Source organism: Pseudopipra pipra, chromosome 26, assembly GCF_036250125.1.
Source record: "Pseudopipra pipra isolate bDixPip1 chromosome 26, bDixPip1.hap1, whole genome shotgun sequence".
Taxonomy (NCBI): domain Eukaryota; kingdom Metazoa; phylum Chordata; class Aves; order Passeriformes; family Pipridae; genus Pseudopipra; species Pseudopipra pipra.
In genome coordinates this window covers 907,657-933,421 of record NC_087574.1, presented here as the reverse complement: position 1 = coordinate 933,421, position 25,765 = coordinate 907,657, and the positions used below count along the sequence as shown (strand labels likewise).

At 53.3% G+C, this 25,765-nt stretch overlaps 7 protein-coding genes across 7 annotated transcripts; 4 read left to right on the top strand and 3 right to left on the bottom strand.

Moving 5' to 3' along the window:
• Positions 1–2,206: 2,206 nt before the first annotated feature.
• Positions 2,207–2,512, bottom strand: LOC135402807 (feather keratin Cos1-2-like). The gene has a single exon (XM_064636268.1). It carries the CDS (start codon positions 2,510–2,512, stop codon positions 2,207–2,209), a length of 306 nt encoding a protein of 101 aa, XP_064492338.1.
• Positions 2,513–6,628: 4,116 nt separating this feature from the next.
• LOC135403034 (feather keratin Cos2-2-like) lies at positions 6,629–7,325 on the bottom strand. The gene has a single exon (XM_064636643.1). It carries the CDS (start codon positions 7,323–7,325, stop codon positions 7,002–7,004), a length of 324 nt encoding a protein of 107 aa, XP_064492713.1. The 3' UTR covers positions 6,629–7,001.
• Positions 7,326–10,118: 2,793 nt separating this feature from the next.
• LOC135402989 (feather keratin Cos2-2-like) lies at positions 10,119–10,976 on the top strand. Its single transcript, XM_064636585.1, has one exon. It carries the CDS (start codon positions 10,412–10,414, stop codon positions 10,733–10,735), a length of 324 nt encoding a protein of 107 aa, XP_064492655.1. The 5' UTR covers positions 10,119–10,411; the 3' UTR covers positions 10,736–10,976.
• A 2,412-nt stretch (positions 10,977–13,388) lies between these two features.
• LOC135402806 (feather keratin Cos2-2-like) lies at positions 13,389–13,694 on the top strand. The gene has a single exon (XM_064636266.1). The coding sequence runs from the start codon at positions 13,389–13,391 to the stop codon at positions 13,692–13,694; it is 306 nt and encodes a 101-aa protein (XP_064492336.1).
• Positions 13,695–16,850: 3,156 nt separating this feature from the next.
• LOC135402988 (feather keratin Cos2-2-like) lies at positions 16,851–17,750 on the bottom strand. Its single transcript, XM_064636584.1, has one exon. It carries the CDS (start codon positions 17,480–17,482, stop codon positions 17,159–17,161), a length of 324 nt encoding a protein of 107 aa, XP_064492654.1. The 5' UTR covers positions 17,483–17,750; the 3' UTR covers positions 16,851–17,158.
• A 2,965-nt stretch (positions 17,751–20,715) lies between these two features.
• On the top strand, positions 20,716–21,182 carry LOC135403032 (feather keratin Cos2-2-like). The gene has a single exon (XM_064636641.1). The coding sequence runs from the start codon at positions 20,716–20,718 to the stop codon at positions 21,037–21,039; it is 324 nt and encodes a 107-aa protein (XP_064492711.1). The 3' UTR covers positions 21,040–21,182.
• A 2,516-nt stretch (positions 21,183–23,698) lies between these two features.
• Positions 23,699–24,120, top strand: LOC135402889 (feather keratin Cos1-2-like). The gene has a single exon (XM_064636417.1). It carries the CDS (start codon positions 23,699–23,701, stop codon positions 24,002–24,004), a length of 306 nt encoding a protein of 101 aa, XP_064492487.1. The 3' UTR covers positions 24,005–24,120.
• Positions 24,121–25,765: the final 1,645 nt, after the last annotated feature.

The window sequence follows — 25,765 nt, the reverse complement described above, 5'->3', positions numbered from 1 at the left end:
CGTTGCCCCTCGTGACGACATTGAAGATTCCAAAGAGGTCTCAGTCTCCTCTTCTCCAGCTGAACACACCAAGTGCCCTCAGTGTCCTCACACACCTTCCCCTCAAGGCCCTTCCCCATCCTCGTGGCCTCCTTTGGACACTCTCTAATGGCTCAATCTCTCCCTTCTATTGTGTCCCCCCAGAGTGCCCCAATACTGAGGTGAGGCCACCCCAGGGCAGAGCAGAGCGGGACAATCCCCTCCCTGGCCCAGCCGGGCCGTGCTGGGCCTGATGCCCCCAGGACAGGGTTGGCCCTCCTGGCTGCCAGGGCACTGCTGACTCAGGGCCAACTGGCCACCCACCAGGACCCCCAGGGCCCTTTCCCAGCACTGCTCTCCAGCATCTCATTCCCAGTCTGTTGGTGATTGCCCAGCCCTCTCATTTGTCGAGGTCTCTCTGCGGGGCTTCCGAGCCTTCGAGGGAGTTGACAGCTCCTCCCAATTTACTGTCATTGGCAAACTCAGTGTCCCTTCAAGTCTTGTGTTAATGAATCCAAGAATCCTAGAAAATCCTAGAAAAAAATCTGGAATCCCAGAACGGCTTGAGTTGGAGGGACCTTAGTGATCATCTCATTCCACCCCCTGCCATGGGCAGGGACACCTTCCACTATTACAGGTTGCTCCAAGCCCTGTCCAACCTGGCCTTGAGCTTTTCCAGGGAGGGGGCAGCCACAGATTCTCTGGGCAACCTGTGCCAGTCCTTGCCTTTGCCTTCTGCAAATCAGGTGGTGTAGCTGGAGCACTTCTCAGTGAAGATCAGGCAAAAAAGGAGTCACTGAATACCTCAGCTTTCTCCATGTCCTGGGTAAATAGGTCTTCTGTTTCCTTCTGGAGAGGGCCCACATTTTCCCTAGTTTTCCTTTCATCACCAGCATACCCCTAGAAGCTTTCCCTATTGCACTTGATGTCCCTGACTAGTTTTAATTCCATCAGGTTTAGGTTTCCTGATCCCTGGCTGCTCGGGCAATTTCTCTGTCATGACAATGGCCAAGGGGGATGGAGGGAGTTACTGCTCTTGCAAAGACCTGTTCCAGAACAGAGCTGGCATCTGGCAGTGGTGCAAATTTAGAGGACCAAACACCTGCCTCAAGTTTGAAGGAGACAAAGTACGACAGCACAGCCACAGGGTCTTTGGGCACTCTGGGAGCTGCAGTGCCCCGTGGGGGTGTTGGATTCACCAGGAGTGGGGACTCTATTTTGTGGCTGATACCAATCCCAACTTGGGAATTACCTCAGCCCTGGGTATGTGGACAGCACCAGGGCCCTGCCAGCTGCTATGAGATACATTGACCTGTGCCCACATGTGCTGGCCATGGACCCCAGACCAGGCAACAGAAGAGAGGGGAAGCAAGAGGTAAGACTGTGGACTTTTCCCACATATTATAGTCTCCCCACTCCTGCCACTCTTTGGAGTCATCATCTATTTGAACCTTCTACCCTAGAAAAAGCTCATGAGAGATCTGTTGCCCAGGAGCCAAAGGGGCTGCTGACCTCACCTGTTGACCTTCTGCAACCATGGGCTCCTCACTCAAAGTCAGCAATGGTTGGGTGGCTCCCCATCCACAGAATGTGTTCCAGGGTGCAGTGCTCCAGGCTCACCTGGGAAGAGATGTAGCAAGGCTGCAAGGACTGGTGGCCATCGATTGTGGAGTAGCCAGGAATATCTCCTTCACCCCCAAGGGACAGGGCACAAAAAATGACCCAGTGAAGTGAGTCCCTACCACCTCCTTCCTTTGGGAATGACAAAGGGCTCCCTTTACCCCAAGCTAATCCTCTCCAAAAAGAAACCTTTCTCTCCCAGAGCAGACTGAAGAGTTGCCACAGAACAAAGGAGGACTCAGAGGCCCAGGCTTGGATGCATAACAACTTTAATGAGACTAAAGAAGAGAAGCTCACACAGAGCACCAGAAGCAGCCACTAAGATGCAGGGTGTCCCTCTGCCTGCCTGGCAGAGGGAGGGAGGGTTACAGGTCCCCCTCGGCTGGCCTGAGGAGACAGAGAAAGCAAAGGAAAGAGAGAGAGGAGGCTGGATGCTTCCTGCCACCCTTTACAGAAGAAGACAGAGATGAAGAGATGTTCTAAATACAAATGTCTAAAGCTCTATCTCTTGTCCAGCACCATGTTCTGAGATCTTGGAGGTTCTTTCCCCAGGACATTGCCAGCAGCTTTAGCAGGGGGGACATCTGCCACGGTAGCAGTTGGTGATGCAGGAGAGGTCAAAGCCCCCAGAGTTGATGGGCACTCCGTCACAGCTGAGGATGCTGCCAACGGCAGCGGAGGTGGAGGATCCCACCACGGTGTTCTGTGGGAAGGAGCTGAGGATGGGCCCGGGCAGGGTCACCACAACGGGGGAGGGCTGGATGGCAACAGTGGAGCTCTGGCACTGCCTGACACAGCACTCATTGCAGCTGTTGGCCAGCGGGGTCGGGCCGCAGGGCTGGCAGCAAGGGTTGCAGGGCTGGCAGCACGACATGTCTCTGGCTCACAGGGGCACCTGGCACACGGGGCAGGGAGAAGCACAAAGCAGACACACATGAGAAGCAGCCCTGCACCCAACCCCCCTGCAGACAAGGCACCTCCTGCACCACATGACACTGCCCAGCCCAAAGCCCAGCAGCCTCCTCAGCCAAGTCCCAGCCTCTCTCTGCACAACACTTTCTCTCCCCTTCCCTCTCCCAGCAGAAGCAGCTCCCAGCCGTGGGCTAACACAGCCCATATCAGCTGAGACCTGCAGTGAGGAAGGACGTGGTCTTGAAGCAGGAGGAGAAGGAGAAGAGGCTTCCCACTCACCTGATTCCCGAGGAGAAGGAGGTGAGAGAAGTGGATGCGAGAGCAGAGACTTGGGCTGCCTTTTATAGCAGTCCTGCACTGCCTCAGGCCCACAGGCACCTTTGTGCAAGTCATAATTTTCTGACCAGCTCATGTCAGTTGTGAACCATTCCAGCTAATGGTAGGGGCTGTGTCCTGGTTTCCTGCACTGATGCCTTTTCATTTCCTGGCATGCCATCCTATATGAAAGCTTCTGGAAGTGCTGGGATGAGCGTCTCAAGGATTTCCGGGGCAGAAATAATGTTCATGGCTGTCAGAAGTCTCAGATCAAGGGCTGTTGGTATCCCGTGAATGCAGATGATGTTCAGCTGGGTCATTCCTGTGGTCTTGTTTTTGGCAAAGTTGTCACTCTCGTACTTGGTCTGCCATGTGAGGAGACATGACACATCCTTTTCCCTTGCTTCTCCCATCTCTCTGTGATAGTCGCTCATTGTTTCACTCAGGTGAGAATCTGCTGGGAGGGTTTGACCCTATTGCTACACCAACAGTGCTCTCAGAGAAATTGTGCTGGCTTATTTATCTCATTCTCTTTCTGTGCACTCTCTGGTATCTTCTGGGAACACCAGAGGCATGTCTAGGGCCTGATTGTTCTCCATGGTACCTGAGTCCTTTTCTGCCACACTTGTCCCCAGGATGTCCTCAGCACAGTCCCCAGCCCTGCATATCTTCCCTGTCTGCTTGACTTTTTGATGACTCTGTGTGAGCATGTAGATCTTTGCATTATTCCATGCAGGTGTGTATGAAGAGTGGGACCTTTGCCTGGTGTCTTCATGATCTCCACAGAGAAGCATGTTTCTCTTGACATAAGGAAAGGAAGTTGGTATGAAATCTACAGCTGAATGATCATGGCTTCAACCTGGCAGAGAGGTACCTAAAAAACTAGGGCAGAAACGCAACCTCTGTCTCCTGTGCCTCCATTTCTTGCTTTATATTCAGGGAGAAAGGCCAAGAAATTGTGCCCACCTCTGCAGGTTGTTATCATTGAGTGGATCCCTTATGCTGGACTGTTGCTGGTGACTGGGATGGGACATAGGCTCCTCATTCCCAGGCCAACACCAGTTGCACTTCTACAGCTCATCAGCCTGGTGCTCAGTGAGGCAGGGCCAAGACCTCCCAGCAAAGGGGTACTGGACAGAAGGGACTGATGTTCAGGTGCTGTTCTCCTGTGAGATGTAGGATGGATGGACACACCCAGCATAGAGGTAGCACAGCAGAGTGCTGTCCCCTTCCCTTTGGTGGTCTTGCTGAGCTCTTTGTCAGGTGGTGCTACTGGGAAGCTTCAGCCAGAGCCAAGTTCCCCTCAGAGCAGCTTTCAAGCTTATGTTCTAGTACTCAGTAATATCTGCAGCTGTGAGAGATCTGTGCCTGTATCTGGCTAATCTTGGTTTGGACTCTGACATATGTGTGACTTCCCAGCTTGACCTGGGAGCTTCCTCATCTCTGTGAACACACCTGGTGATCGTTGGATATTTTTGAACCCTGAATACTGTCATGAAACCCCTCCTGACCCTGACTGTCTGACTCGCTCACTTGTCTTCCCAACTTGACCCCAGACGTGTGTAAGACAAAAGCCCAAGCCAAAACAAGAGCAGGACAACATAAAATCTGTGCACACTTGTAGACCTGTGATCTTACCGAGGTTTTGGAAAAGCTGGGGCAGCTTCCCTGTTTGCAGTGTGCAGTGACTGTGCAGAACAGAGAGCAAAACTGCAACCCTGAACTCCATAAGGGCAGATTTTTGTTCCCTCAGGGACCTTTCAGGCAAAATTCTTTGGGAAAGTGCCCCAGGGGTTCAAAAAGGCAGAATGTAGAATATAGCAGTTAAGATCTCCTGATAAAACATTATGGAAATGGCCATAACTAGCTCCATCTGTTCATCTTGCCAAAGACATGAAGTGGATCTACCAAGGACACTAGATGGCTGTGTATTTGGAGTATTTCTCTCCAAATCTTACAGCATGGGTAATAATATATTTTTTTTTTTTGAGATTATTCAAAGTTAAATCTATCCCTTATTGTAGCCTGAAATGTTAATTTTTCTGTTGAATTTTAAATTAATTAAATTAAATTTGCTTTATACTCTATTAAACCTGGTTCTTTTCAGCTGAATTTTGTGTTCACCTAAATTTGCTTTATACTCCCTTATAGCCATTGTTGTGTGACAAGGTTTTTGTAACAGAGAGGAGGTTGTGGGAAGATCCCAGGGACTGTCCCCATGTTTTACAAAGCCAGTTCCAGCAGGTAAAGAATGGTGGCCAAGCCTGAGCCTGTCAGTGAGATCGGTCAAGCCTTCATGAAAATATATTAAAGAAAAGGCAAAACACTGGACAGGAAATGTGGAATGAAGAAAACCAAAACAAGTCTGTTGCATTAAAAATTCCTGCAAACACAAGGATCGGAGAAGAAGGTGGAGGAGGTAATTCCAGTGATGGTACAGAGATTCCCCTGCAGCCCATGGGACAGATGATGGAGAGCACATCTGCACACTGCAGCCCCTGAAGGGACCCCACGCCAGAGCAGATGGATATTGGCTGCAGGAGCTGTGGCCTTATCCTGAAGGGCTGCAGCCTCTGGATGGGACTCTCACTGGAGCAGACCTTGGAAAAGTGCAGGCTGTGGGATGAACTCACATTGGAGCAGGGGAAAAATGTGAGGAGGAAGGAGCCTGCAGAAAGGAACTGTTGTGTTCTTCCTTTTTGGTTGAGGTAATTTTATTCTTGACATTTTCCTCTCCTCTTCCCCATGCATTGGCCAGGCACTCCCCCTTCTACTTCTCCTGATGTTTCTTGTATTTGAGCCCCTTTGGTGACACTCAACCTCCCATTTCTGTTTCTCCAAAGTGCTTGCACAGTGAGCCTGATGGGAGTCCACCCCAAAGCCTTCCAGCCTCTCTACCTCCCCTGTTAGGAAGGGGAGGTAATTCTGATAAGGGCAGCGAAAAGATCATGTTTACAGCCCCGGTGATATGAATGGCCAAATGTCCTCCTTGACATCTCCTTCGTGGTTGGGGATGTGTTTAAATACCTGAGCAATAATTACATGAAACCTTAAAACTCTCTCATGGCCTGGCCGTGTTCCTGAGGGTTCTGGGACCACCCAGGGTTCCTCTGTATCAAACAGTGCCTCAGTATTGTACTCCCATGGCTGAAGAGGGTTGTGCTTTTGGGACAAGCAGACCTTCCACTGCCTGCAATTGCTGAGACTGGGCCTTCAGAAATGATGATGTGCATTCATGCCAGGCCCACTCCTTGAGATGAATGAGAAGGTGAGGAGGAGGCTCTGGGCTCAAGCCAAGGTAATTTCACCTATCTCCTACTCCCAATCCTTCTGGACATCTTCTGCCTAAGGCTTCTCACCCAGCACAACTCAGCCCGGAGAAACAGGAACTGCCTTGTGTGTTTGGGAATCTTCTGACCTCCCAGGGCCTCCTGAAGCCCTGGGGTTCTCCCATGAACACAGCACAGGCTTGGATCACCATCAGTAGGGCATATTCCAGGGCCAAGGGGAACATTTCTGGGCAGAGATGCAGCTCTGATAATCAGTGGCTGTGGAGTAGCCAGAGCTGTTGTCCTCACATCCAAGGGCCAGAGACTGAAAGATGCCAACAGACAGTGTGTCCTCCTGGCCCACACCATTGGAGGGGGGTCCACTTGCTCACTCACTTTTTCCCTCCCACCATATCTCCTTTCTCCTTGGAAAGTTTTAGTGAGTATCTAGAGCAAAGAGGACAACACAAAGCCAGAAGCTGGGAAGCAGCAGAGTTTATTGAGTCTAAAGGGAGAAACCAGATGTGACTGAGAGGAGGCAACAGTGGAAGGGTCACCATAGGCAAACAAGAATCAGAGCCCCACAGAGAGCGAATGGGTCAGGTCTGCTCTAAGATGCTTTTGGTGGGCACCAAGAATGAGGGAAGCAGAAAATAACAAAAGAAAGGTGGGAAAGAAGAAAGCAGTAGAAGGAAATGATAGGCACAGACCACAGTTTCAGAGCATACAGGCTGATCACATCCAAAGGGTTGACACACATTGGAGCACAGAGACATCCTCAGCCCCTCTGAAAGCAATGGCCACTACCTCTGTTGTTCAGTCTGGAATCATCTTCTGTCCTTCTGTTCTGGTCTGTCAGTGGTGTCTTTAGCAGGGGGGACATCTGCCACGGTAGCAGCTGGTGATGCAGGAGAGGTCAAAGCCCCCGGAGTTGATGGGCACTCCATCACAGCTGAGGATGCTGCCAACGGCAGCGGAGGTGGAGGATCCCACCACGGTGTTCTGTGGGAAGGAGCTGAGGATGGGCCCGGGCAGGGTCACCAGCACAGCCGGTGGCTCAATGACGACGGTGGAGCTCTGGCACTGCCTGACACAGCACTCATTGCAGCTGTTGGCCAGCGGGGTCGGGCCGCAGGGCTGGCAGCAGGGGTTGCAGGGCTGGCACTGCTGGCACTTCTCAGGGCACGACATGGCTCGAGCCTGGGGCTGCACCTGGCACACAGGGCAGGGAGGAAGCAGAGCACATGCACACCTCAGCAACAGCCGGCAAAGCACCACCAGGAAGCCAAGGCAGCTGCTGCTGCTTGGGGAGGGAGAGGCTCTGCAGGGGCCAACAAGGGAGCCTTTCCCTGAGCCCAGCAGGGCCTTCAGAGATCAGACAGGCCCAGGCTGCTCCTGCCTCAGCTGTAGGAAAACAGCCCCCTCAGCCCAGCCTCCGCCTCTGTCCCTAACAGACGCTCTCCCCTCTGCCCACACCACCACCATCCCCGAGCACTCCCACAAGACCAAGGAGCAGGGATGGGCTGCAAAGCTCGACCCTGTGCTAGAGAGGGGGGAGGAGAAAGGGGCTTCCCACTCACCGGCTTGCTGAGGAGAAGGAGGTGACAGAAGAGGTTGAGAGAGCCACCAGTTTGGCTGGCTTTTATACTGGCCCCACAGTGCCTCAGGGCCCAAAGGCCATGCTGCATAAGTGACAATTTTCCTGCATGATCCCAAGGAACGGAAACATCTCAGGGAATGAATGGTATGGCATGAGGTGGTGATTCCCACTACCCTGACATTGCATTTCCTGGCCTTCATCATCACCGTTCCCTCATGGACACTTCTGAGTGCAGGTCTGAGAGGTTCCAGGATTTCTGAGGGAAAGGATGTGCCACTGTGGGCAGAAGTGATGACCTGAGTGCACAAGGGATACAGAAGAGGCAGGTGATGCCAGGCTGGGGCACTCTGGTCCTGCTGACAGGAAAGTTCCCAGCTGCTCAAATGCCTCCAGGCTTTGGCTCATCACCCAAGGGCTCCCCTGAGCTGTGCCAGAGTTCACCTCTGATCCCAGCCATGGCTTCTCCATGAGACAGGAGCAAGGACCCTGGGAAACAGCTCCGTGCCCCAAGGCTGCCTGCAGGTAGCATGAGGAGTGATAGCCTGGGGTCAGGATTCTCCTTGGTGAGACCTGAGTGCCGTGGCCCTCTCCAGTTGTCACCAAAAACCAGTAAACAAGCTCATGAACCAGTCTGTTAGGTTAGAGTCGACACCCTGCTGGGTGAGTGTGGAAAGCTGCACAGAACATGCACACCCAGCAACCAAACAGACCAGGTTATAAAGCTAGCACGTATTCATCAAATTTTTATTACATATTCATTACAGTTCCTAAATCCATGCATATACATTAAATATATTTGTGGACTTTTTTGGATATTCATAGGGGTCTTTTGAGAGTTTTTGGTCATCTCTTGGGAACATCCCATTCCCCATGTTTTCCTTTTATGGTTCCAGATGTTCTAGTGAGTTCTCTCTTCTTGAGAGTATCTCAAGCACGTGGTCAGGTCATAACAAACTTCTCTTATCAATCTTTGTTCTGACGCACAATCCTTGTTCTCAAAACTAAGACATTTGAGAGTCCATATAGGGAAATAAGGAAGCGATTGCTGGCACAAGACTATAAGTCACAGATGGAGGGAGTTAACACAAAGCCACATCAAACTCAGGCATTTGTACTAAGCACTATGTGGTACAAAACTAAGTATTAACCATGAATATAGGGATCAAACACTACTGTGCTAAACTTAAAAGATATTTTTCACATTTTCACCAAAGGCTGCATAGACTCTTTTTAAAGAAATATCACTTTTCCAGTAACGAGCTCTCCTCAGAAAAGGGGGAGCTGGGACTGTGTCAGTGCCCGGCACTGTTGAGGAGGGATGTCACTACAGACCTTGGAATGGTTGGGCTCAGCCATGAGCTCAGACACAGCTGAGGACACCCCCGCAGGCACTGACACATTCCCAACCTGCCCAGGGAGCACAAGGACAAACCCAGATGCACAGACACAGCAAAGATGCCCAAGGACTCACACAGCAGGTTGCACTCAAGTGCTCTCCCCCGTGCACAGAGAGACACTGCAGGCCAGAGGCTCTGAGGGATGTCTTCCCAGGGGAGCACAAGCACAGGGATGTGCAGACACTCACACGCTCCAGGGCACAGTCACACTCCCCCACCCATTACTGGGGATCAGCACAGGGGGCAGAGGGGATGGGAAGGGAGTGAGGAGCTGCCGGGGAGCTCCCTGCCAGAGCAGGGAGGGGGCCTCTGAGCAGCACAGATGCTCAGGCAGCAGTGCCAGAGGAGCCTCAGGGACTGTCCAGGCACAGGAGGAAGCCAAAGTGTTTTGACCAGCAGGGCAAGACCCACATTCAGGGGAGGACTTTGGGTGAAGAGCCAAGGAACGGAGGGGCTGGGAGCAGCTGGGACCCTCCCTGCCAGCAGGAATTACAGAAGTCAGGAAGCATTACAGAATCCACCAGAGTGCCCCAGGCTGCCATCACCTGCCTCTTCTGTATCCCTTGTGCACTCAGATCATAACCTCTGCCCACAGTGGCACATCCTTTCCCTCAGAAATCCTGGAACCTCTCAGACCTGCACTCAGAAGTGTCCATGAGGGAACGGTGATGATGAAGGCCAGGAAATGCAATGTCAGGGTAGTGGGAATCACCACCTCATGCCATACCATTCATTCCCTGAGATGTTTCCGTTCCTTGGGATCATGCAGGAAAATTGTCACTTATGCAGCACGGCCTTTGGGCCCTGAGGCACTGTGGGGCCAGTATAAAAGCCAGCCGAACTGGTGGCTCTCTCAACCCCTTCTGTCACCTCCTTCTCCTCAGCAAGCCGGTGAGTGGGAAGCCCCTTTCTCCTCCCCCCTCTCTAGCCCAGGGTCGAGCTTTGCAGCCCATCCCTGCTCCTTGGTCTTGTGGGAGTGCTCGGGGATGGTGGTGGTGTGGGCAGAGGGGAGAGCGTCTGTTAGGGACAGAGGCGGAGGCTGGGCTGAGGGGGCTGTTTTCCTACAGCTGAGGCAGGAGCAGCCTGGGCCTGTCTGATCTCTGAAGGCCCTGCTGGGCTCAGGGAAAGGCTCCCTTGTTGGCCCCTGCAGAGCCTCTCCCTCCCCAAGCAGCAGCAGCTGCCTTGGCTTCCTGGTGGTGCTTTGCCGGCTGTTGCTGAGGTGTGCGTGTGCTCTGCTTCCTCCCTGCCCTGTGTGCCAGGTGCAGCCCCAGGCTCGAGCCATGTCGTGCCCTGAGAAGTGCCAGCAGTGCCAGCCCTGCAACCCTTGCTGCCAGCCCTGTGGCCCGACCCCGCTGGCCAACAGCTGCAATGAGTGCTGTGTCAGGCAGTGCCAGAGCTCCACCGTCGTCATTGAGCCGCCGGCTGTGCTGGTGACCCTGCCCGGGCCCATCCTCAGCTCCTTCCCACAGAACACCGTGGTGGGATCCTCCACCTCCGCTGCCGTTGGCAGCATCCTCAGCTGTGACGGAGTGCCCATCAACTCCGGGGGCTTTGACCTCTCCTGCATCACCAGCTGCTACCGTGGCAGATGTCCCCCCTGCTAAAGCCCCTGCAAACCTCCTTGGCCAACAACCTGCAAGACCTCTCATCATGCTGCTGCACTGAAAACACAACGCTGGGACATTGCATTTAGACTTTAGGGCTCTTGTTTCCTTCTCCTCTCTTCTCTCTCTTCCCTTCCTTTCCTGTCACCACCACCCAATGCCACCCTCCTGGGGACCTTTTGGCCTCCCTGCCTCTGCAGCCCAGGTAGAGGGACAACCCCCTGCATCTTCGGGGCTGCTGCTGGTGCCCTCTGTGAACCACCTCCTTTGCTTCTTTAGATTCAATAAAGTTGTTTTGCATCCAAGTCTGGGACTCTGAGTTTTCCTTCCTTCTGTGGCAGCTCTTCCGTTGATCTCAGGGTAGAAGGTGGAGGAAGGCAGAGGGTGGGATCCCCTTCAGTGAATTTGTCTTTGTGTCCTTTCTTTTGGAGCTGAAAAAAACATCTCCAGTTGTGAGGGTTGTGAGGCACTCAGAAACGTTTCCCAGAATTGTTGTAGTTGCCTTAACCCTGGAAGTGTTCAAGGTGAGATTCAACAGGGCTTTGGGTAAACTGATTTAGTAGGTGGCATTCCTGCCAAACTGTGGAGGGTAGGGTGTGTGGAAGTAAATGGTCACGAAGTTCCCTCCCAACCCAAATAACTTCTGATGATATAAGTTTTCACAGAGGAATCAGCAGTGTGAAAAATGTGCTCAGCAATGGGCTGTGCTGAGTCCTTCTGGAGACAGCTGGAACTGACTCTCACACACACAGGGCAGGAGCCACTGGACTCTTCTCACAGAGCCCAGCCTGGCAGCCTTCTCCCCCAGCTCCCAAACCTTGCCACATTTACACAATACAGGGGGTCCAACGCAGAGCAAAGCACAATTCGATGAATAACAAGTTCAACTACAAAGCACCAGCCCAGGCATCAGACAGGGATGGATGTAAATGTGAATAACCTAAAGAAAAGTGATAGCACTGCTCCCTAGGCAAAGAGGGAATTTGCCTGGCCTCTCTCTTGATGGAGGAGATGGGTTTGATCCATTTGGCCCCAAAGCACATGTCCCTGCCTGCCTAGACACAGTTGCTGGCAACTCTGATTCAGCTTTTTTGGGGAGCTATGGAAGTCCTGGTGCTCAAACACCAAAACGAGTCCACAGCTCTTTGACTGTCGCAGTGCCACCCAGAATGTCTGTCCTACATCTCCCAGCAGAGTGACATCTCGACCCTGATCCCTCCAGTTCCACACCGATTTGGCACAGGGTCTCAGCAACATTCCGCCAACAGGGAATTGATTCAGGGATCAGGGCCTGCACAGCGGGCAGGAGTTATTGGCTTTCCCCCTGAACAGAAAGCAAGAAATGGAGGGTGCAGGAGGCAGAGGCTGCATTTCAGTTCTCTGGACACTCCTCTGCAGGGTCGAAGGCAGCACCATTCAGCTGTAGATTGGCTCCTTCTGGTGGGGGCAACCGGCTACTCTGTGGTGCTCACGGACACACCAAGGGCAGATCCAGTGCTGGAACCTTCCACTGCCCTCCTGATGGGGATCCCACACACACAGACTGACACACATGTGCCTTGAGCCCTGCAAAAATCTGAACGCTCAGACATACATAGAAACATAGACACTCATAGACATATCGAAAAACATAAAAAAGTGGGAACTCGGTTAAAAATATGTAGGGAACACCTCTGATAGAAGAGGACTCAAGTAACCTGGGAACAGACCAGGCCACAGAAATGCCCCTTGTCTTCTGAAGGTACCTGCAGAGAGTGTACAGAGAGAGGATGAGGTGAATGAGATGGGCACAATTTTCCTGAGAGCACTGTAAATATAGAAGAGGGTCAACCCCTGCCAGCAGAAGCCTGAGTGAAACAAAGAATGAGTGTCACAGAGGGAAGGGAAGGAAAAAAGAAAAGGATGCTTCATCTCCCCTCTCATGGTAGTCCTTGGGAATGTGAGCAGGAAGGCATGAGGGCAGTGCCCATTTCATGACAACTGTACCATAGGAAAACCACACAGAAATGACACAGGTTCACATCACCTGCCTGCACGGGAAGACACCAGCCCTTGATCTGAGCCTTGTGCCTGCAATGATGTCTTTATGTCCTGGAAATCCTTAAGCCGCTCATACCGATTCTTCCAGAAGTTTTCATTTAGGAAAACACGTGGCAGAAACCAGGAAATGAAAAGGCAGCAGTGCAGGAAACCAGGACACAGCCCCTACCATTAGCTGGAATGGTTCACAACTGACATGAGCTTGGCAGAAAATTATGACTTGCACAAAGGTGCCCGTGGGCCTGAGGCAGTGCAGGACTGCTATAAAAGGCAGCCCAAGTCTCTGCTCTCGCATCCACTTCGCTCACCTTCTTCTCCTCGGGAATCAGGTGAGTGGGAAAGCCCTTCTTCTTTGCCTGCTACAGCTGATATGGGCTGTGTTAGCCCAGGGCTGGGAGCTGCTTCTGCTGGGAGAGGGAAGGGGAGAGAAGGTGTTGTGCAGAGAGAGGCTGGGACTTGGCTGAGGAGGCTGCTGGGCTTTGGGCTGGGCAGTGTCATGTGGTGCAGGAGGTGCCTTGTCTGCAGGGGGGTTGGGTGCAGGGCTGCTTCTCATGTGTGTCTGCTTTGTGCTTCTCCCTGCCCCGTGTGCCAGGTGCCCCTGTGAGCCAGAGACATGTCGTGCTGCCAGCCCTGCAACCCTTGCTGCCAGTCCTGTGGCCCGACCCCGCTGGCCAACAGCTGCAATGAGTGCTGTGTCAGGCAGTGCCAGAGCTCCACCGTCGTCATTGAGCCGCCGGCTGTGCTGGTGACCCTGCCCGGGCCCATCCTCAGCTCCTTCCCACAGAACACCGTGGTGGGATCCTCCACCTCCGCTGCCGTTGGCAGCATCCTCAGCTGTGATGGAGTGCCCATCAACTCCGGGGGCTTTGACCTCTCCTGCATCACCAGCTGCTACCGTGGCAGATGTCCCCCCTGCTAAAGCCCCTGCAAACCTCCTTGGCCAACAACCTGCAAGACCTCTCATCATGCTGCTGCACTGAAAACACAACGCTGGGACATTGCATTTAGACTTTAGGGCTCTTGTTTCCTTCTCCTCTCTTCTCTCTCTTCCCTTCCTTTCCTGTCACCACCACCCAATGCCACCCTCCTGGGGACCTTTTGGCCTCCCTGCCTCTGCAGCCCAGGTAGAGGGACAACCCCCTGCATCTTCGGGGCTGCTGCTGGTGCCCTCTCTGAGCCACCTCCTTTGCTTCTTTAGACTCAATAAAGTTGTTTTGCATCCGAGTCTGGGACTCTGAGTCCTCCTTCCTTCAGTGGCAACTCTTCCATTCAGCTCAGAGAAAATGATGGACAGAGGCGAGGGTGGGACTCCTTCCAGTTGATTTTTCTTTATGCCCTTTCCCTTGGAGCTCACAAACACATTCCCTGGGACTCCACAGCAAAGACCATCAGGCAGAAGATGGCTCCAAGAAGTGTCAGGTGTGGGAATGGGAAACAGCAATGCCTGGACACGGCCCACAACCTCATCCCCTCCTACATGTCCCACTGTTTGCCCAGCTTGTGTCCAGACAGGCAGGGCTGAGCTGTTTCACTTTTGAGGACTCGGATCAGCCACATAAAAGAGCTTATTGCTATCAGCTAAATTCTATGGAGCCCTTTGCAGTTGGATATACCATGAAGGAAGCTGTGACCCCAGGAAGAACCCGCTCCTGAAAAAATTCTTGTCAGGGATGTCCACTGTAGTGGAGAGAAGCCCACAATGGAGCAGGTCGTACTGCCAGGACCTGTGAGCCTGTCGGGGAGAAACAATGGAGCATTTTGTCCTTTAACAACTACATCCTTTGGAAATGACCCAAACTGTAGCAGGGAAACTACAGTGGAGCAGGGGAGCAGAGTGTCAGGAAGGAGTGCAGAGACTTCCAGAATGGGCTGAGCACAACGCCCTTTCCCTCTCCTCCTGTGCCACTGGTTGGAAAGAAAGTAGAGAATTGGCAGTGGAGCTGAAAGCAGGTAGAAGGAAGGCTGGGGAGCAATGTGGGTTTAGATACAATTTCATTTCTGGGAGCTGTAGGGTGTGACAAGGTGTCCCCTGAGCGTCTGTAACAGGGAAGGGGCTAAGCCAAGGGAAAAACACAGGTTCGAGAGATTCTGGTACGTGAATAAACCAAACACCGTTGCTAGTTGGCAAAAATAATAGCTATTTATTAGGAAAAGGTGGCCAACCAGGGAAAAGGGAGAAAACAAAACAGGCGCCTGAGGGAGAAGGATTGGGGCGGAGGAAAAAGTGCACTAGAAGACCCAAGGATAGCTCGACACCCTACTCACTCAGGTGTCACCTGTAAGAAGGTCTTACCCACTCTACCCAGTAACAAACTTCTTTATAGCAGCTGCGCGTCCAAGAGGGGTGGCAGGCTCCCACTTCAGCAGGCGTCCCCGCTAAAAGCAACTCGGTTCGTCGTGAAGAGCCGGCCGCCCCAAGAAGCGTCTCTGCTTTTTTTATAAAGTTTTTGAGAGCACCTGCCCCGGAGAGGTGTGGCCAGCACCGCCCCGTCAGGGCTCTGAATCCCACCCCTTCTGTTATGTAAGTGCACCCCTCCTGCGCGTGGGTGAGCACCTTGGAAATCCCCTGACGCAGGCGCAGTGATTTGGGGGGTTCTTCCCAAATGAGTCGGTGGGCTTACTTCATCACCCTCCTCATCACTTTGTCCTCCAACTGCCCCTGACGAGCAATTGACCAATCACAACAGACCAATTAAAACAGTTTACACAGAAGCTCTCCCTCCAAGGCCAAGTTCACTGGTTTATCAGAAGACTTGGCAGGAGAAAATATAAACTAACTGCAGGTGGCTAAGGCCAAACACAGACCAAAAAAATAACATCCCAACTTCGTCCCGATACAGCCTCCTCTTCTGCAGGCTAAACCCCCCCAGCTCCCTCAGCACCCCCTCACAGGATATACCCTCTAGGCACTTCACCAGCTCCATTGCCCTTCTCTGGACTCACTCCAGCACCTCAATGTCCTTCCTCAGCTGAGGGGCTCAGAACTGGGCACAGCACTCGAGGTGTGACCTCACCAGTGCACAGTAGACAGGCACAATCACTGCCCTGGTTCTGCTGGACACTATTCCTGATACAGACCAGGATGCCCTTGGCCTTCCTGGCCAGTTGGGAACAGTCTGGCTCATGTTCAAAAACTGTTGACCAGCAGCCCCAGATCCTCTTCCACTGGGCCTCTCTCCAACTGCTCTGCCTGTAGAGCGGCAGGGGGTTGTTGTGGCCAAAGTGTAGGACTCAGTAATTAGCTTTGTAGGCCCTCAGTGTTGGCTTGGCCCATGTATCCAACCTGTCCAGATCCTTCTGCAGAGGGAATGTGTAGCTCCATGGCAGTGTAACAGCTCCTGCCAGCAAGACCTGCTCCATGTGTCAACTTTACACTTCTGCAGTGGACATTCCTGCCAGGAATCTGTTCTGGTGCAGGCTCTTCACAGCGTCATGTCTTTCTTCATGGTACATCCGCCTACAAAGGGCTGCATGGAGTAGCTGATCCCACTCAGCTCTTTTGTGTGGCTGATCCCAATCCTGACACGTGAAACACCCCAGCCCTGCCTGTCTGGACACAAGCTGGGCAGAACGGTCAATGTAAGGGAGGTGTAGTATATCACTGAAATCACAGATCAACCAGGTGGTGTGCAACTGGTAAATCCCTTTATTCGCACACTGACATGGCTTTATATACCCACATGACATCACATATTTCCCACAGTTCTAACCGAGTCCTTACAGTGGGCATTCTCCGTACAGTCCTTCTCCGGGGGCTTGATACAAAGACTACAGTTTCCATGCTTCTGTGCGACACCTTCCTATACAATGTTAACCTATTCCACTACAGTGTATCAAGACATGAGGTTGTGGGTTGTGCCCGGGTATTGCTGTTTAACATCCCCTCTCCTTACACTTTTTGGGTCCATACTCTCCCTCATAATCCTTGCTGTGGAGTAGCCACGGATGGGTTTGTCAGCTCAAAGGGAAAGAGCACAAACACTGAAGGGAGTCCAACCCTCTGCTCTGTCCACATGTTTCACTGCGCCCCCTGAAAGCACTGCCACAGAAGGAAGAAGGACTCGTAGGATTAGGCTTGGATGCAAAACAACTTTATTGAGTCTAAAGAAGCAAAGGAGGTGGCTCACAGAGGGCACCAGCAGCAGGCCCGAAGATGCAGGGGGGGTGTCCCTCTGCCTGGGCTGCAGAGGCAGGGAGGCCAAAAGTCCCCAGGAGGGTGGCATTGGGTGGTGATGACAGGAAAGGAAGGGAAGAGAGAGAAGAGAGGAGAAGAAGGAAACAAGAGCCCTAAAGTCTAAATGCAATGTCCCAGCGTTGTGTTTTCAGTGCAGCAGCATGATGAGAGGTCTTGCAGGTTGTTGGCCAAGGAGGTTTGCAGGGGCTTTAGCAGGGGGGACATCTGCCACGGTAGCAGCTGGTGATGCAGGAGAGGTCAAAGCCCCCGGAGTTGATGGGCACTCCATCACAGCTGAGGATGCTGCCAACGGCAGCGGAGGTGGAGGATCCCACCACGGTGTTCTGTGGGAAGGAGCTGAGGATGGGCCCGGGCAGGGTCACCAGCACAGCCGGCGGCTCAATGACGACGGTGGAGCTCTGGCACTGCCTGACACAGCACTCATTGCAGCTGTTGGCCAGCGGGGTCGGGCCGCAGGGCTGGCAGCAAGGGTTGCAGGGCTGGCACTGCTGGCACTTCTCAGGGCACGACATGGCTCGAGCCTGGGGCTGCACCTGGCACACAGGGCAGGGAGGAAGCAGAGCACACGCACACCTCAGCAACAGCCGGCAAAGCACCACCAGGAAGCCAAGGCAGCTGCTGCTGCTTGGGGAGGGAGAGGCTCTGCAGGGGCCAACAAGGGAGCCTTTCCCTGAGCCCAGCAGGGCCTTCAGAGATCAGACAGGCCCAGGCTGCTCCTGCCTCAGCTGTAGGAAAACAGCCCCCTCAGCCCAGCCTCCGCCTCTGTCCCTAACAGACGCTCTCCCCTCTGCCCACACCACCACCATCCCCGAGCACTCCCACAAGACCAAGGAGCAGGGATGGGCTGCAAAGCTCGACCTTGTGCTAGAGAGGGGGGAGGAGAAAGGGACTTCCCACTCACCGGCTTGCTGAGGAGAAGGAGGTGACAGAAGAGGTTGAGAGAGCCACCAGTTCGGCTGGCTTTTATACTGGCCCCACAGTGCCTCAGGGCCCAAAGGCCGTGCTGCATAAGTGACAATTTTCCTGCATGATCCCAAGGAACGGAAACATCTCAGGGAATGACATGGCATGAGTTGGTGTTTCTGTCTGTGGTGACTTTGGATTTCCAGGCTTACATCATCACCGTTCCCTCATGGACATTTCTGAGTGCAGGTCTGAGAGCTTCCAGGATTTCTGGGGGAAGGACGTGCCACTGTGGGCAGATGTCAGGGACTAAGTGCCAAAGGGATTCGGTGGAGCCAGGTGATGGCAGCCTGGGGCACTCTGATGGATTTTTTTATGCTCCTGCTGACAGGAAACTTCTGCGCAGCTCCCAGCTCTCCAGGCTTTGGCTCATCACCCAAGGGCTCCCCTCAGCTGTGCCAGAGTTCACCTCTGATCCCAGAATGGCTTCTCCATGAGACAGGAGCAAGGACCCTGGGAAACAGCTCCGTGCCCCAAGGCTGCCTGCAGGTAGCATGAGGAGTGATGGCCTGGGGTCAGGATTCTCCTTGGTGACACCTGAGTGCCGTGGCCCTCTCCAGTTGTCACCAAAATCCAAGATATGGACTCACTAACAAATTTGTTGGATTAGAAAGTCAAAATTTCTTTATTCAGTCTGCTGGGGCGAAAACTCCACAAGACATGCACAACCAGGAACCAAGCACACCACGTTATTTTCATGAAAGTAATATGTATTCATAACATTTCTATTACACATTCATTACAGTTCCTAAATGCATGCATATGTGCTAATTATATTTGTGAATTTTTTGGATATGCACAGGGGTCTTTGGAGGGTCTTAGGTGGTCATTTGGGAACATCCTATTCCTCAGATTTCCCTTTTATGTTTCTGGATGTTCTAGTAAGTCCCCTCTCCTTGAGAGGCCGTAATGACCTTCTCTTATCAATCTTTGCTCTGGCACATAATCCTTGATCTCAAAACTGAGACATTTGTGAGTACATACCAACCACTGATATAGGGAAATAATGAGTGGGTCCAAGGACTTCTGGGGGCAAGGATGTGTCAGCGGTTGCAGAAGACATGGAGTAAGTGCAGAAAGGATCCAGAGGAGTCAGATGATTCCAGCCTGGGGCACTCTGGTGGATTCTGTAATGCTTCCTGACTTCTGTAATTCCTGCTGGCAGGAAGGGTCCCAGCTGCTCCCAGCCCTCCGTTCCTTGGCTCTTCACCCAAAGTCCTCCCCTGAATGTGGGTCTTGCCCTGCTGGTCAAAACACTTTGGCTTCCTCCTGTGCCTGGACAGTCCCTGAGGCTCCTCTGGCACTGCTGCCTGAGCATCTGTGCTGCTCAGAGGCCCCCTCCCTGCTCTGGCAGGGAGCTCCCCGGCAGCTCCTCACTCCCTTCCCATCCCCTCTGCCCCCTGTGCTGATCCCCAGTAATGGGTGGGGGAGTGTGACTGTGCCCTGGAGCGTGTGAGTGTCTGCACATCCCTGTGCTTGTGCTCCCCTGGGAACACACCCCTGGGAGCCTCTGGCCTGCAGTGTCTCTCTGTGCACGGGGGAGAGCACTTGAGTGCAACCTGCTGTGTGAGTCCTTGGGCATATTTGCTGTGTCTGTGCATCTGGGTTTGTCCTTGTGCTCCCTGGGCAGGTTGGGAATGTGTCAGTGCCTGCGGGGGTGTCCTCAGCTGTGTCTGAGCTCATGGCTGAGCCCAACCATTCCAAGGTCTGTAGTGACATCCCTCCTCAACAGTGCCGGGCACTGACACAGTCCCAGCTCCCCCTTTTCTGAGGAGATCTAGAGATCACGGCACTCAGGTGTCACCAAGGAGAATCCTGACCCCAGGCCATCACTCCTCATGCTACCTGCAGGCAGCCTTGGGGCATGGAGCTGTTTCCCAGGGTCCTTGCTCCTGTCTCATGGAGAAGCCATGCCTGGGATGAGAGGTGAACTCTGGCTCAGCTGAGGGGAGCCCTTGGGTGATGAGCCAAAGCCTGGAGAGCTAGGAGCTGCACAGAAGCTTCCTGTCAGCAGGAGCATAAAAAATCCATCAGAGTGCCCCAGGTTGCCATCACCTGGCTCCTCCGAATCCCTTCGGCACTTAGCCCCTGTCATCTGCCCACAGAGGCACATCCTTGACCCCAGAAATCCTGGAAGCTCTCAGACCTGCACTCAGAAGTGTCCATGAGAAAATGGGCATGATGTAACCCTGGAAATCCAAAGTCACCACAGACAGAAACACCAACTCATGCCATGTCATTCCCTGAGATGTTTCCGTTCCTTGGGATCATGCAGGAAAATTGTCACTTATGCAGCATGGCCTTTGGGCCCTGAGGCACTGTAGGGCCAGTATAAAAGCCAGCCAAACTGGTGGCTCTCTCAACCTCTTCTGTCACCTCCTTCTCCTCAGCAAGCCGGTGAGTGGGAAGTCCCTTTCTCCTCCCCCCTCTCTAGCACAGGGTCGAGCTTTGCAGCCCATCCCTGCTCCTGGTCTTGTGGAGTGCTCGGGGATGGTGGTGGTGTGGGCAGAGGGGAGAGCATCTGTTAGGGACAGAGGCGGAGGCTGGGCTGAGGGGGCTGTTTTCCTACAGCTGAGGCAGGAGCAGCCTGGGCCTGTCTGATCTCTGAAGGCCCTGCTGGCTCAGGGAAAGGCTCCCTTGTTGGCCCCTGCAGAGCCTCTCCCTCCCCAAGCAGCAGCAGCTGCCTTGGCTTCCTGGTGGTGCTTTGCCGGCTGTTGCTGAGGTGTGCATGTGCTCTGCTTCCTCCTGCCCTGTGTGCCAGGTGCAGCCCCAGGCTCGAGCCATGTCGTGCCCTGAGAAGTGCCAGCAGTGCCAGCCCTGCAACCCCTGCTGCCAGCCCTGCGGCCCGACCCCGCTGGCCAACAGCTGCAATGAGTGCTGTGTCAGGCAGTGCCAGAGCTCCACCGTCGTCATTGAGCCGCCGGCTGTGCTGGTGACCCTGCCCGGGCCCATCCTCAGCTCCTTCCCACAGAACACCGTGGTGGGATCCTCCACCTCTGCTGCCGTTGGCAGCATCCTCAGCTGTGACGGAGTGCCCATCAACTCCGGGGGCTTTGACCTCTCCTGCATCACCAGCTGCTACCGTGGCAGATGTCCCCCCTGCTAAAGCCCCTGCAAACCTCCTTGGCCAACAACCTGCAAGACCTCTCATCATGCTGCTGCACTGAAAACACAACGCTGGGACATTGCATTTAGACTTTAGGGCTCTTGTTTCCTTCTCCTCTCTTCTCTCTCTTCCCTTCCTTTCCTGTCACCACCACCACCCCCCCCCCCCAATGCCACCCTCCTGGGGGACCTTTTGGCCTCCCTGCCTCTGCAGCCCAGGTAGAGGGACAACCCCCTGCATCTTCGGGGCTGCTGCTGGTGCCCTCTGTGAACCACCTCCTTTGCTTCTTTAGATTCAATAAAGTTGTTTTGCATCCAAGTCTGGGACTCTGAGTTTTCTTCCTTCTGTGGCAGCTCTTCCGTTGATCTCAGGGTAGAAGGTGGAGGAAGGCAGAGGGTGGGATCCCTTCAGTGAATTTGTCTTTGTGTCCCTTTCTTTTGGAGCTGAAAAAACATCTCCAGTTGTGAGGTTGTGAGGCACTCAGAAACGTTTCCCAGAATTGTTGTAGTTGCCTTAACCCTGGAAGTGTTCAAGGTGAGATTCAACAGGCTTTGGGGTAAACTGATTTAGTAGGTGGCATTCCTGCCAAACTGTGGAGGGTAGGGTGTGTGGAAGTAAATGGTCACGAAGTTCCCTCCCAACCAAATAACTTCTGATGATATAAGTTTTTCACAGAGGAATCAGCAGTGTGAAAAATGTGCTCAGCAATGGGCTGTGCTGAGTCCTTCTGGAGACAGCTGGAACTGACTCTCACACACACAGGGCAGGAGCCACTGGACTCTTCTCACAGAGCCCAGCCTGGCAGCCTTCTCCCCCAGCTCCCAAACCTTGCCACATTTACACAATACAGGGGGTCCAACGCAGAGCAAAGCACAATTCGATGAATAACAAGTTCAACTACAAAGCACCAGCCCAGGCATCAGACAGGGATGGATGTAAATGTGAATAACCTAAAGAAAAGTGATAGCACTGCTCCCTAGGCAAAGAGGGAATTTGCCTGGCCTCTCTCTTGATGGAGGAGATGGGTTGATCCATTTGGCCCCAAGCACATGTCCCTTGCCTGCCTAGACACAGTTGCTGGCAACTCTGATTCAGCTTTTTTGGGGAGCTATGGAAGTCCTGGTGCTCAAACACCAAAACGAGTCCACAGCTCTTTGACTGTCGCAGTGCCACCCAGAATGTCTGTCCTACATCTCCCAGCAGAGTGACATCTCGACCCTGATCCTCCAGTTCCACACCGATTTGGCACAGGGTCTCAGCAACATTCCGCCAACAGGGAATTGATTCAGGGATCAGGGCCTGCACAGCGGGCAGGAGTTATTGGCTTTCCCCCTGAACAGAAAGCAAGAAATGGAGGGTGCAGGAGGCAGAGGCTGCGTTTCAGTTCTCTGGACACTCCTCTGCAGGGTCGAAGGCAGCACCATTCAGCTGTAGATTGGCTCCTTCTGGTGGGGGCAACCGGCTACTCTGTGGTGCTCACGGACACACCAAGGGCAGATCCAGTGCTGGAACCTTCCACTGCCTCCTGATGGGGATCCCACACACACAGACTGACACACATGTGCCTTGAGCCCTGCAAAAATCTGAACGCTCAGACATACATAGAAACATAGACACTCATAGACATATCGAAAAAACATAAAAAAGTGGGAACTCGGTTAAAAATATGTAGGGAACACCTCTGATAGAAGAGGACTCAAGTAACCTGGGAACAGACCAGGTCACAGAAATGCCCCTTGTCTTCTGAAGGTACCTGCAGAGAGTGTACAGAGAGAGGATGAGGTGAATGAGATGGGCACAATTTTCCTGAGAGCACTGTAAATATAGAAGAGGGTCAACCCCTGCCAGCAGAAGCCTGAGTGAAACAAAGAATGAGTGTCACAGAGGGAAGGGAAGGAAAAAAGAAAAGGATGCTTCATCTCCCCTCTCATGGTAGTCCTTGGGAATGTGAGCAGGAAGGCATGAGGGCAGTGCCCATTTCATGACAACTGTACCATAGGAAAACCACACAGAAATGACACAGGTTCACATCACCTGCCTGCACGGGAAGACACCAGCCCTTGATCTGAGCCTTGTGCCTGCAATGATGTCTTTATGTCCTGGAAATCCTTAAGCCGCTCATACCGATTCTTCCAGAAGTTTTCATTTAGGAAAACACGTGCAGAAACCAGGAAATGAAAAGGCAGCAGTGCAGGAAACCAGGACACAGCCCCTACCATTAGCTGGAATGGTTCACAACTGACATGAGCTTGGCAGAAAATTATGACTTGCACAAAGGTGCCCGTGGGCCTGAGGCAGTGCAGGACTGCTATAAAAGGCAGCCCAAGTCTCTGCTCTCGCATCCACTTCGCTCACCTTCTTCTCCTCGGGAATCAGGTGAGTGGGAAAGCCCTTCTTCTTTGCCTGCTACAGCGGATATGGGCTGTGTTAGCCCAGGGCTGGGAGCTGCTTCTGCTGGGAGAGGGAAGGGGAGAGAAGGTGTTGTGCAGAGAGAGGCTGGGACTTGGCTGAGGAGGCTGCTGGGCTTTGGGCTGGGCAGTGTCATGTGGTGCAGGAGGTGCCTTGTCTGCAGGGGGGTTGGGTGCAGGGCTGCTTCTCATGTGTGTCTGCTTTGTGCTTCTCCCTGCCCTGTGTGCCAGGTGCCCCTGTGAGCAGAGACATGTCGTGCTGCCAGCCCTGCAACCCTTGCTGCCAGCCCTGCGGCCCGACCCCGCTGGCCAACAGCTGCAATGAGTACTGTGTCAGGCAGTGCCAGAGCTCCACTGTTGCCATCCAGCCCTCCCCCGTTGTGGTGACCCTGCCCGGGCCCATCCTCAGCTCCTTCCCACAGAACACCGTGGTGGGATCCTCCACCTCCGCTGCCGTTGGCAGCATCCTCAGCTCTGACGGAGTGCCCATCAACTCCGGGGGCTTTGACCTCTCCTGCATCACCAGCTGCTACCATGGCAGATGTCCCCCCTGCTAAAGCCCCTGCAAACCTCCTTGGCCAACAACCTGCAAGACCTCTCATCATGCTGCTGCACTGAAAACACAACGCTGGGACATTGCATTTAGACTTTAGGGCTCTTGTTTCCTTCTCCTCTCTTCTCTCTCTTTCCCTTCCTTTCCTGTCACCACCACCCAAAGCCACCCTCCTGGGGACCTTTTGGCCTCCCTGCCTCTGCAGCCCCAGTAGAGGGACAACCCCCTGCATCTTCGGGCTGCTGCTGGTGCCCTCTCTGAGCCACCCTCCTTTGCTTCTTTAGACTCAATAAAGTTGTTTTGCATCCGAGTCTGGGACTCTGAGTCCTCCTTCCTTCAGTGGCAACTCTTCCATTCAGCTCAGAGAAAATGATGGACAGAGGCGAGGGTGGGACTCCTTCCAGTTGATTTTTCTTTATGCCCTTTCCCTTGGAGCTCACAAACACATTCCCTGGGACTCCACAGCAAAGACCATCAGGCAGAAGATGGCTCCAAGAAGTGTCAGGTGTGGGAATGGGAAACAGCAATGCCTGGACACGGCCCACAACCTCATCCCCTCCTACATGTCCCACTGTTTGCCCAGCTTGTGTCCAGACAGGCAGGGCTGAGCTGTTTCACTTTTGAGGACTCGGATCAGCCACATAAAAGAGCTTATTGCTATCAGCTAAATTCTATGGAGCCCTTTGCAGTTGGATATACCATGAAGGAAGCTGTGACCCCAGGAAGAACCCGCTCCTGAAAAAATTCTGTCAGGATGTCCACTGTAGTGGAGAGAAGCCCACAATGGAGCAGGTCGTACTGCCAGGACCTGTGAGCCTGTCGGGGAGAAACAATGGAGCATTTTGTCCTTTAACAACTACATCCTTTGGAAATGACCCAAACTGTAGCAGGGAAACTACAGTGGAGCAGGGGAGCAGAGTGTCAGGAAGGAGTGCAGAGACTTCCAGAATGGGCTGAGCACAACGCCCTTTCCCTCTCCTCCTGTGCCACTGGTTGGAAAGAAAGTAGAGAATTGGCAGTGGAGCTGAAAGCAGGTAGAAGGAAGGCTGGGGAGCAATGTGGGTTTAGATACAATTTCATTTCTGGGAGCTGTAGGGTGTGACAAGGTGTCCCCTGAGCGTCTGTAACAGGGAAGGGGCTAAGCCAAGGGAAAAACACAGGTTCGAGAGATTCTGGTACGTGAATAAACCAAACACCGTTGCTAGTTGGCAAAAATAATAGCTATTTATTAGGAAAAGGTGGCCAACCAGGGAAAAGGGAGAAAACAAAACAGGCGCCTGAGGGAGAAGGATTGGGGCGGAGGAAAAAGTGCACTAGAAGACCCAAGGATAGCTCGACACCCTACTCACTCAGGTGTCACCTGTAAGAAGGTCTTACCCACTCTACCCAGTAACAAACTTCTTTATAGCAGCTGCGCGTCCAAGAGGGGTGCCAGGCTCCCACTTCAGCAGGCGTCCCCGCTAAAAGCAACTCGGTTCGTCGTGAAGAGCCGGCCGCCCCAAGAAGCGTCTCTGCTTTTTTTATAAAGTTTTTGAGAGCACCTGCCCCGGAGAGGTGTGGCCAGCACCGCCCGTCAGGGCTCTGAATCCCACCCCTTCTGTTATGTAAGTGCACCCCTCCTGCGCGTGGGTGAGCACCTTGGAAATCCCCTGACGCAGGCGCAGTGATTTGGGGGGTTCTTCCAAATGAGTCGGTGGGCTTACTTCATCACCCTCCTCATCACTTTGTCCTCCAACTGCCCCTGACGAGCAATTGACCAATCACA